Genomic DNA, 12,271 nt, shown 5'->3' with positions numbered 1-12,271 from the left:
TTATCAAATATATACAAATGCAAGAAATCTATTATTGGAACCCTTGACCTTGACCCACAGACCCCTCTCTCAATCAAAAGGAAGAATATCATGCAAGTTATCTTCCTAACAAATATGAAATACATCTGTCAATAAATAAAGGCTGTATGGGCAAAAGTGTAAAAATCTTTTCTGAGCACTGGTGACCTTGACTAAACTGACCCCTAACTCCATCCAAAGGAAGAATACCATGCAAGTTATCTTCCAACTAAATATGAAATAAATATGTCAATAAATAAAGGCTGTATGAGCAAAACTGTAAAAATCTATTTTTAGCACTGGTGACCTTGACCCAACTGACCCCTAAAACCATCCAAAGGAAGAATACCAATCAAGTTATCTTCCTACCAAATATGAAATAAATCTGTCAATAAATAAAAGCTGTATGGGCAAAAGTGTAAAAATCTATTTTTAGCACTGGTGACCTTGACCCTACTGACTCCTAACTCCATCCAAAGGAAGAATACCATGCAAGTTATCTTCCAACCAAATATGAAATACATCTGTCAATAAATAAAGGCAGTATGAGCAAAAGTGTAAAAATCTATTTCTAGCACAAGTGACCTTGACCCACTGATCCCTACCCCAATCAAAGGATGAATACCATGCAAGTTATATTCCTACCAAATATAAAATACATCTGTCAATAAATAAAGGCTGTATGAGCAAAAGTGTAAAAATCTATTTTTAGCACAAGTGACCTTGACCCAATTGACCACTAACTCCATCAAATTTTATGTTTCTATCAATTATAAATGACATCTGTCTATAGAATAAGGTTAATACACCTGTAAAAATGTAAAAATCTATTTTGAATATTGTTGACCTTGATATTGGTGACACTGACCTTGACCCAAATGTCCCCTTACTACACCCAAAGAAGGAGGACCTCCCTTGGCATGTTTTTATTAAACATGAAAGACATCAACTAAAAAATAAAGGCTGTATGAGCAAAATTTTATTTTTTACACTCGTGACCTTGACCTTGACCCTAGAGACCGCTTACTCCAAAATTAATTAGAGGACCATGAAAGATATCATTAAATAAATTAAGCAATTAGGAGAAATTTAAGATAAATCCAACTTGCCGGAATAACCAGATAAGGCCCTATTTTCAACAAGAAAAAAGGGAAATAACTGGGAAATATGGATGACACAGTTATATAACTTGGCAATATCATGTACTTTTTATTGATAAGTAAGTGTGGAAATTATAAAGCCATGAGTATAGATAGAACTTAAGATATTTCCAATTGCCATTTTAGGTTAACCATTATTCATTTTCTAAGTGCTGAAAAGGGCAATAACTTGGTAAGCATGGAAGCCATAGTTATTAACTTGCCCAGATCATGTACTGTGTATTGATTAGTAAGTGTGTAAAATAAGAAGCCACTGGTAAAGGTAGAACTTAATAAAAATCCAGCTTGCCGTTCTAGGTTAACATTGTACCGACAGACCGACAGACGTTCTTCCTGATATGACATTATGGGGTTTTTACTTTGATCTCTTTGACCTCAAAAACCCCATAAGCAACCGTTTTTCACCCCACAAGCAACTTTTTTCATCTTTTTTCCCCACAAGTGATGTCTGTAAGGAATGAACCCATAACGTCAATTCAGGTCGTGCGGACAGAAGGACTGACGGTTCAATTACTATATGCCCAGGAGGCATAAAAATGAACAAAGAGCAATAACTCCAAAATAAGACAAAGATGAGTTATGGTTCTTTTGCACTGCACTACAACCTAATTAGATCTGTCTACCTACAAAGTTTCATGTAAATATCTATTATATTTTACAGCTATGTCCCGGACAAAGTTTAAAGTGCAAAAATGATAAAGGGCAATAACTCCAAAATTAGGCAAGGCAGAGTTAAGGTTATTTTGCACTGCACATCTATGGAATGAGATCTATCTGCATACAAATCTTTAAGTTGATACCTACTGTTGTTTAAGAGTTATGTCCCGGACAAGAATAGTGGAAGGATAGAGATGCACTAATTTTTCAAGTTAATGAGCTATTTCTATTGTTCTTTTCTTTTGTTTCCTTGTGGACTAACTATTGTTTCCTTTTGAGCTATAAATTATTATGGATTGAAGTCCTTTGTTTTCTTTTGTCCCAGTGTACTGTTAGTAAGCTCATACACCTGAAATGTTTGTGCGGACAGACAGACGATGGAAAAGTGATCCCTATATGTCACCACTACTCCGTAGAGGCGACACAATGGATGGACAAAGAGGCAACTATATGCTCACCCTTTGGGGAGCATTAAATATCTGTTTATGGCAGTGAATAGAGCCAGTACGATATTGGAAGAATCCCTGGGTCAAGTCCCAGTCAGGCTGCACCTTTATCTTACCCTATGGCATTTTGCACTAAACATCGGACAAACAATGTATAAAGCTCTCTGTTCCAATTAGAAATTTGAAAACAAATTTCAATATAACAAAGGGGTACATTACAGTAAAAAAACTGTTCACTTATTATGTGAATGAGAAAGACACTAGATAGCTCAGTTGGTCGAACCATGGTACAGTATTTACCAATCTTACCCTTGGACATTTGAACCTGAATTCTATGAAGCTAAGAGTCAATTAACTTTCTTATCTGTTTCCATTATAAATTTAAGGAGTTTCAATACAGCAGAGGAGTATGTCAGAATGTAAAATTGTTCAATTGTTAGGGGACAGAATGTGTAAGCAGCCTGATAACTCTGTTGGTAGAACTACAGTATGGCATTCTTATGGTCCAAAATTTGATTCATGGTCAGGCTGCATATACCTCAGATTGAAAAAAATTAGTAGTATTCAAGTGTATTGAAAGTTTTTTTCTTTTTTCTAGTTTTTAAGGTATGCACTTGACAAGGAAAGGAACAAAGGGCAATAACTCTACAAATACTGAAGATGGAGTTATAGTTATTGTACACTGCTCTTCCTCTCATTGCACTTGATCATTGTATGAAGTTGTATTGAATTCCAACTACTAGTTTTCAAGTTACGCACTGGACAAAAAAAGTAACAAAGGGCATTAACTGTAATTAGTCCAAATAGAGTTATGGTTCTAGTGCACTGCACTTCATCTTACTGCCCTTGACCAATGTATGAAGTTTCTTTGAATTCCAACCATTAATTTTCAAGTTATGTGCACTGGACAATAAAAGTAACAAAGGGCAAAAACTCTTATATGAGTCAAGAAAGAGTTATGGTTTCTGTGCACTGCCTTTCTCTCAATATACTTGACAATAGTATGAAATTGTATTGAATTCCAACTAGTAGTTTTCAAGTTATGCTCTGGACAGGAAAAAAGCAATGGAAAAGTAACAAAGGGCAATAACTCTATAATTAGCCTGGACAGAGTTATGGTTCTTGTGCACTGCACTTCCTCTTAATGTGCTTGATAATTGTATGAAGTTGTATTGAATTTCAACTTGTAGTTTTCAAGTTATGCTCCGGACAAGGAAAAGTAACAAAGGGCAATAACTCTGTAATTAGTCAAGATGGAGTTATGGTTCTTGTACAATGCACTTCCTCTCAATGTCCTTGATCATTGTAAGAAGTTGTATTGAATTCCAACCATTACTCTTCAAGTTATGCTCCGGACAAAAAAAGCAATGAAAAAATAACAAAGGGCAATAACTCTGTAATTACTTTAGATAGAGTTATGGTTCTTGTGCACTGCACTTTTTCTTATTGTGCTTGACCATTGTATGAAGTTGTTTTGAATTCCAACCAGTAGTTTTCAAGTTATGCTCCAGACAAGGAAAAATAACAAAGGGCAATTAACTCTGTAATTAGTCAAGATGGAGTTTTGGTTCTTGTGCACTGCACTTCCTCTCAATGTGCTTGACCATTGTATGAAGTTATACTGAATTCCAAACATTAGTCTTCAAGTTATGGTCCGGACAAATGAAAGCAATGGAAAAGTAACAAAGGGCAATAACTCTGTAATTACTTAAGATAGAGTTATGGTTCTTCTGCACTGCACTTCCTCTCTATGTGTCGATCATTGTATGAAGTTGTTTTGAATTTCAACCAGTACTTTTCAAGTTATGCTCCGGACAAGGAAAAGTAACAAAGGGAAATAACTCTGTAATTAGTCAAGATAGAGTTATGATTCTTGTGCACTGCACTTCCTCTCTATGTGTTGATCATTGTATGAAGTTGTATTGAATTCTAACTTATGGTTTTCAAGTTATGCTCCGGACAAGGAAAATGCAACGGACGTCTGGACCGACCGACCGACCAACCAACCGACCGACCGACCACCGGGTGACTCCTATATACCCCCCCCCCCCAAACTTTGTTTCGGGGGGTATAACAAGCAATTATCAAAGTATTGCAAGCAATATAAAAGTCCCCTACCAGCTAAAACCCCACAGGACCTATGTCAGGAACATTTTAAAGGGCCAATGCATTTAATTATGCCACTGTCAAAGACGTAATCGTTTTTTAAGGTTTGTATGTATCATCTTTATCAGTTTTAATGGACAGTCTTCAGGGATAGGGAAATGTCTGATAGATGTAGGACAAACCTTAAAGTGTCAATGACAAAACATTTAGAGGAGAAAACTAAGTGTCCACAGGTTAAACATGATCTCCTTATCATGATTTTTAAAATGTTTCTTATGTTTTATTTCAAATGTTTTGATCAAATTATAATTGGGTCCAAATATATTGCAATTTTGCCATATTTTAAGTCTTTTTTTTGCAATAACTAACAGATTTTTCAACATAGGAAGAAGAAAAAAGATATGCGTCATCACCATCCTGCCATCTACCCATATCTCTACCAGCCTGCCAGGGGCATTCTAATATAATAAGTCCTGTTTTTTTCAAACGGACGTATTAAAAGGAAATTAGTTGTTATATTAAATCGCTGCCTAAAATTTTTCTTTCAAATGATATAAAAAGTAATAATTAATTCAGAATATTTACCTTTTGTCATGCACATACAAAACAATGTAATCATCAGAAATTGTTTCCTTTGTAAGTGTAAAGGGATTTTCATTGTCTGTACTTGAACCTGTAAAATATTAAAACTGCAAATTAATCCATATGACATTGATTTCAATATAATAAAAAAGATGATGCATTTGGACATTATCAAACTTGATACTTTAAACTGCTTAAAGATGTAAACAAGAATCTGTCTTAAGGCATCATGCTTCCTATTTCTTATTGCATAATAAAATGATAAAAGCAAAGGCTTTAGCTAACTAACAAGGTTGAAGCATTACCTTGAAAAGGTTACCAACATAAAACCAATGCCAAGGAAAGGGTCATGACAAAAGCTTCACTTTGTCTTTGAAAAGAAAATTGAAAGTAAACATAAAATTGTCAGCTTGAACTAGGACTGTCATTGATTATCGCGATATCGATATATCGTCGATATTCATCATCCGATACAATATCGATACACACTTTCACATATCGATAGAAGCTAAACAATTTTTTTTATTTCTGTTAGTTAATATGCCTATATTTTGGCTTATAAGAGAAGTCTTTTTTTTCTAGTTTTCTTGGTTAACTTGAACTTTAAACTCCGTTTTTAACTGTCAGTGACAAGAATAACAGAAAAAACAAACTTTCTGCTAGTTTGTAGTATTTGTAATGTGTAATACAAGCATGCATAACACCATACTCCCAATTTATAACACATATATATAAATGTTTTTCATTGTATCTACTGTCAGTCGATATATCGATGTATCGTCGATATTTGTCTCTCGTTATATCGATACAAAATTTTCCATCAATGACAGCCCTAGCTTGAACAAACAATGTCTAACAGAAAGAAATATTACAGCAATACATACATTAAAGATAGAGAAACATGTCTTACAAGTTGCAACTGGCATTGAAGCTGCTTCATCTCTATTAGGGTTAAAATCTTCTGCTAGGTTATTACTAGCACTTGACATTCTTGACACACCTGACAAAAGCCTAGAATATACAACAATTTGAAAGTCAAGCTCTTAATATTGTGACTTTTCATATGTAAGTCAACATAACATTAAATGGTGACTGAGCTGTTTTGTTCCTTAAATTGTGTAACAAAAGGTGTGTATTAATTCAAAATTCTGCAATTGGAAATTTTTTGTGATATTGTCAAGACTCCCTGATCTATATTATGTTGTCTATTTCAAATATAATAGGGATATTTATAAAACTTTTAGTACCTTTTTTTCCAGAATGTCTGTGAATTCTGATTACCATGTCTCTTCCCCACTTAAAAGTAAATGTTAACAATGTTTAAATTCAGAATAAAATAAACAGATAAGACATATGTATGATAATCATAAGAATGGAAAACAGATCCCCAACACCTTTTTGGCTGAGGAATAAAAAGAGGATAGAGATTTTAAAAGTATATCAATTGGCAATAACAAAGTACAAAAATAATAAAAGAGAGGTATGCCCCCAAAGTTCAATCTGATATCTCTTAGAAGTTTTGAGTTATAGCCTGGACAAAAAATTGCATGAAAAATAACAAAGGGCAATAACTGAAAAATTATGCAGGGTAGAGTTATCATTCTTGTGTCCTGCACTCCTCCTCAATGAGATATATCCACCTTTGAAGTTCCAAGTTGATACCTCTAATTCTTTTTTAGATAAGCTCAGGACAAAAGGTATGAAAAATAACAAAGGGCATTAACTAAAAAATTATAAAGGGTAGAGTTATCATTCTTGTGCACAGCATTCCTCCTAAATAAGATCTATCAAACTATGAAGATTCATGTTGACATCTCAAAGGTGTTTTTAAGTTATGCTCCACTCAGGAGAAAAATTAAGTATTAAGTATACCTCATATACTTTTTGAGATATGCTCCATACAAAAATGTGGGACAGAAGGACGGACATTCTAACGAGACAGTAATAATGTGGCTACTCTTTTGTTCTCTCTATTGTTCTTTTTAGCCACATAAAAGAAAATAGCCACATAAAAGCCTTACGGAATGAATGACTTCAAAGAAAAAGTACAGTTACCTAATGTTCCTCTAGCCACACAAGTATCCAAGTGTTAGCTCAGATGGACGGACGGATGTCCGGCCCAGTTGGAATAAGGGGCCATTTTTTTGTTATTTTCTATTGTTTAACAGAGGACCAACGGCCCGTTATTCTATTGTTACAGAATGAACTATTGTTCTCTTGTTCTCTTCTGTTTTGTTCACAGCTAGGTGGCTTCTTGTCTCTTTTGGGTAGTGCGGAAAGACGGACATACTTATAAAATGGTACTTATGTGAGTTTTCTTTTGATCATTTTTGTCACTTTTAGTCACACAAGCCCTTAAACAAGAGAGCCATGATGGCCCTAGTTCGCTCCCCTGACCCATCAACCACATCCGAGCAATGTCTGCATCCTGACCAAGTTTGATGACAATGGAGTCAAAAATGTGAACTCTTGAGTGTTAACAAGGTTTTTTATCCACATTTGGGTAGTGTGACCTAGCTTTTGACCCCAGGAGACCCATATTCAAACCTGACCTAGAAATCATCACAACAACCTTCCTGACAAATTTCCAGAATATTTCAATCAAAACTGCAGCCACTAGAGTGTTAGCAAGATTTTTCTATTTTTAGCTCCTGTTACCTAGTTTTTGACCCGAGATGACCCATATTCGAACTTGATCTACAAATTATCAAAACGACCTTCCCGACCAATATTCAGGATATTTGGTTCAAAACTGCAGCCACTAGTGTTAACAAGCTTTTTCTATTTTTAACTCCTGTGACCTAGTTTTTGACTGGAGATGACCCATATGTGAACTGGAACTAGAAATCATCAAATCAACCTTCCTGACCAATATTCAGGATATTTGGATCAAAACTGCAGCCACTAGAGTGTTAACAAGCTTTTTCTATTTTTAGCTCCTTCAACCTAGTTTTTGATCCAAGATGACCCATCTTTAAATCATCAAACACATCCTTCCTGACAAATTTCCAGAATATTTCGATCAAAACTGCAGCCACTAAAGTGTTAGCAAGATTTTTCTATTTCTAGCTCCTGTGACCTAGTTTTTGACAGGAGTTGATCCATATTCCAACTTGACCTTGAAATCATCAAAACAACCTTCCTGACCAATATTCAGGATATTTGGATAAAAACTGCAGCCACTAGAGTATTAACAAGCTTTTTCTATTTTTAGCTCCTGTGACCTAGTTTTTGACTGGAAATGACCCATATGTCAACTTGAACTACAAATCATCAAATCAACCTTCCTGACCACTATTCAGGATATTTGGATCAAAACTGCAGCCACTAGAGTGTTAACAAGCTTTTTCTATTTTTAGCTACTGTGACCTAGTTTTTGATCCAAGATGACCCATCTATGAACTTGAACTAGAAATCATCAAACACATCCTTCCTGACAAATTTCCAGAATATTTCCATCAAAACTGCTGCCACTATAGTGTTAGCAAGATTTTTCTATTTTTAGCTCCTGTGACCTAGTTTTTGACTGGAGATGATCTATATTTGGATCAAAACTGCAGCCACTTGACTGTTTACAAGATTTTTCTATTTTTAGCTACTGTGACCTTCTATTTTATCGGAGATGACCCATATTCAAACCTAGAAATCATATAACAACCTTCCTGACAAATTTCCAGAATATTTGGATCAAAACTGCAGCCACTAGAGTGTTAACAAGATTTTTCTATTTCTAGCTCCTGTGACCTAGTTTTTGACTGAAGATGACCCATATGCGAACTTTACCTACGAATCATCAAACCAACCTTCCTGACAATTTTCCTGAATATTTGGATCAAAACTGCTGCCACTAGACTGTTAATAAGCTTTCCTATTTTTAGCCCCTGTGACCTAGTTTTTGACCTGAGATGACCCATCTTCAAACTTGAGCTAGAAATCATCAAAACAACCTTCCTGACAAATTTCCAGAATATTTGGATCAAAACTGCAGCCACTAGTGTTAAACTTTTTCTATTTTTAGCTCCTGTGACCTAGTTTTTGAACTGAGATGATCCTTCTTCAAACTTGACCTGTATTTTATTGAGACAAACATTTTGAGAAAGTTTGATGATGATCCAATGAAAACTGTGACTGCTAGAGTGTCAAGCTTTTTCTATTTTTAGCTCCTGTGACCTAGTTTTTGACCCAAGATGACCCATCTTTGATCTTGACCTGTATTTTATTGAGACAAACATTCTGACAAAGTTTGATGATGATCAAATCAAAACTGTGACTGCTAGAGTGTTAACAACCCAATTGTTGACGAAGAACTACGCAAGGCGACAAATGACGGACATAGCCCCATCACTATACCTCACCTTGACCACTTCATGGTCAGGTGAGATAATAAGACACACAAGTAAAAACAGAATGAATTGGATCAAAGAAAATGTACTGTTACCTATTGTTCTCCTAGTCCCACAAGTACCCCTGTGTTTGCATGGAGGGACAGAGGGACAGAAGAACGGAGACTATTTCTATATCCCCGGCTGCCTTTTTGGCGAGGGATAATTAAAGCTTACTTATATTGGAAACTCTCAGATTATGTCCCAAATTTTCTTTTCCATTTGTTGTTTCTACTGATTCAAACACAGCTTTTTCCTGTCTCATCTCTCTATAATACAAATATGACCCTCAATTAATAATTTCAATGATCCAATAAAGGGTAGTTGTCTAGTAATTTTATTTCAAAATCGTTAATGACAAATGTTACACAGCAAATATGTATCTATCTTTTTTCCTATATTTGCAAAATAATTAACAAAACAAAAGCTTAGCAATATAACAAACTGTTTATCTGTTTCAATTTGAATATTTTATTAAACCGACTACTGTGGAATCAGTAGGGCGAATGGTCCGGTATTTTGTGCTAGGGAAAATGCGCGAACTTAAGTCCATGCTAATAAAAGAAAAAGTACAGTTACATATTGTTTCACTACACGCCAACTAAACAGTTGCTCTTTCACATTTTGGTGATCTGTTTAACAACCCAGTTACACAGAGCCATCGGTGATTCATCGGTAGTTTTTTTAGCCAAATTATGATGTGAACCGATGACAACGTATTTAACACCGATATCATCTATAGGTCACATGTTTTCCACCTATCAACTGCTATTGGGGAAAGATAAGTTTTATCGGTGAAAAATTACCAATTGGGATTTTTAAACATGTTTAAAATTCTCGATCGATGAAAATATTTTACAAATAACTGACAGCAACCTATATCACGAGCTATGCAAGCTCTTAATCACCAATAACACGGAAAGTGTTTAACCACTGATGACTAGCTATCAAACACTGATTAATCAGCGTTACGCCCGATTTAGCTCCGATTTACAAACGATAAAAACCGACAGTATTTCAGCATTTTTATCACCGATCCAACCCCGTTTGAGTTTGCTTTCTGTCACTGATGGCCGTTTACATAGAAAACCAGAAATAAAATCAAGCATGACAACCGATCATAACAGCCAGTAAATTTAAGATTAAATGACTGATTGGGGACCGACCGTCTGTGTAACTTCGTTTGCTGAGCCCTCAGTGAAAACACGACTGAAAAGGGAAATAAATTTTAGTAAAAATATAAATTTAAAAAGATCATGCTTGTTTTTCAAAAATCGAAAAATGTCATGCCACGTAGAACATTTTTCTCATCATTTTGGATGCACTTTCGATCACCAAAATGTGAAAGAGCCACTGTTTAGTAGGCGTGCACTAGTCACAAAAGAATTGAAGTACAGTAGAACTTGGGTAAGTAAAAGTTCAAGGGACTGTTATAAATACTTCAACACATCAAGACTTCGACACATGTACTGTGCCGAAGTTAAAGACAAACAAGAGCTGTCACGCAAAAATGAAAAATGCCCCTGAAAAGTTTTCGTACGTATTGCAGAAAAGTATAAGAAAAAGTAAAGATAATAATAGTAACTAAATGCTCAATATCCTTTTTGTATAACGAAGTGTTATTTAACTTACCACTGAGCAAATTTCTTTTCCAGGGTCAAAAAAAACAAAACCATTTAACCTATCATGCATGAAACATATCATAAACCATAACAGACCACACAAGCATTTCAACAGGGTTAGAACCTGATTTTTGGTCACTTGGACTGGTGCAAACCTGAGTTATAGTATTGTGAATGTCAGGTGGCAAGCTGACAAGCCAGGGAGAAAGATCTTAGGTGTAAAGAAAAATTAAAAAAAAACTTAAACTTATTTTAAGTAAAATGTACTCGAACTTTTCTCTGGGGGCAACAAAACGACTCAAAGACATTGAAAACTTTGATACACAAAATTCAACTAATATATAGGTTTTAACAAAGGACGTTTAGGAGAAAAAATCGGGACTTCCTGTTTATTTCTACACACCATGAAAATCAACTAATCAATATTCAACACGTAGAAGTTCTACTGTATTAGAAAGTGGAACAACTACAAAACAATATCAAACTTCCAATTCCATCAGCACAGGATAATCTGTGATCCATCTGTAGGGGAAGATAAGAATTATTGTGCTAATACATGTCATTAAAATTTGTTCACCTCTTTGATTTCTCCTCTTGTCCAGAATTTAAAATGTCTGTGTGACATTCAGATGTTGTTTTCATTTGGATGTCATCCATTTTTTCTGAAAAAATGAGAATGATCATCAAAAAGAGTTAAATTTATCATCATAGATATTAAATAGTCATTAAAAGAAGTCAAACAGTTTAAAAATCAGAAGGTTTAAGTTAAATTCTTAGACTAATATAAATTAATTTGATTTTACTATGAAACATATTCTAATGATATTTATGTACATTGTATTTCTATTTTCTCATGATGTGTTATTATGAAGACCAAAGTTTGCTTGCCTTCTGAATTGCCAACTTCACTGTTAAATGTTTGCATCCATTGTGTGGCTTGAAAATAATTTTGATTTTCTCTGAAAGTAATTAAGAAACTTTAAGTTTGTTTATTTAATACAAAAGTCAAAATACTCATGGCTGTTAGAGGACTCCAACTCTTACTTATTCTTTTAGTGCAAAATTTTGTTATTAAATATATAACATATTCACCTGACTTGTTTACCAAGAGTAAATCATGATAAAATTTTCAGGAAAATGATTTTAGCTCTAATTGCTAGCAGTGATTCAATTATATACCAAAGATTAATAACCTTGCTATTACTCTTTAATGCTATGCCAGTACTGACACTTAAGCTGCCAGATTCTCATCAAATAATTTCTTTTATAAAATAATACAACAAAACCATAATGCAGCA

At 34.5% G+C, this 12,271-nt stretch overlaps 1 protein-coding gene across 10 annotated transcripts in view; it reads right to left on the bottom strand.

Annotated features, from left to right (window-relative positions):
• Positions 1–12,271, bottom strand: part of LOC132715677 (uncharacterized) — a 133,875-nt gene that overhangs the window by 67,476 nt on the left and 54,128 nt on the right. For all 10 annotated transcript variants that reach the window (XM_060698717.1, XM_060698719.1, XM_060698720.1 and 7 more), the window contains 6 exons: positions 11,862–11,932; positions 11,551–11,635; positions 9,529–9,620; positions 6,217–6,265; positions 5,880–5,980; positions 4,973–5,060 (listed from right to left, as the gene is read on the bottom strand). In XM_060698717.1, coding sequence (XP_060554700.1) covers positions 4,973–5,060; positions 5,880–5,980; positions 6,217–6,265; positions 9,529–9,620; positions 11,551–11,635; positions 11,862–11,932 — 486 coding nt within the window. The remainder of the gene's footprint in view (positions 1–4,972; positions 5,061–5,879; positions 5,981–6,216; positions 6,266–9,528; positions 9,621–11,550; positions 11,636–11,861; positions 11,933–12,271) is intronic.

Source organism: Ruditapes philippinarum, unplaced genomic scaffold (genome assembly GCF_026571515.1).
Source record: "Ruditapes philippinarum isolate M1 unplaced genomic scaffold, ASM2657151v2 ctg719_1_1_1_1, whole genome shotgun sequence".
NCBI lineage: Eukaryota > Metazoa > Mollusca > Bivalvia > Venerida > Veneridae > Ruditapes > Ruditapes philippinarum.
The sequence above is the reverse complement of the archived record's forward strand: the minus strand, read 5'-3'. Positions and strand labels throughout refer to the sequence as shown.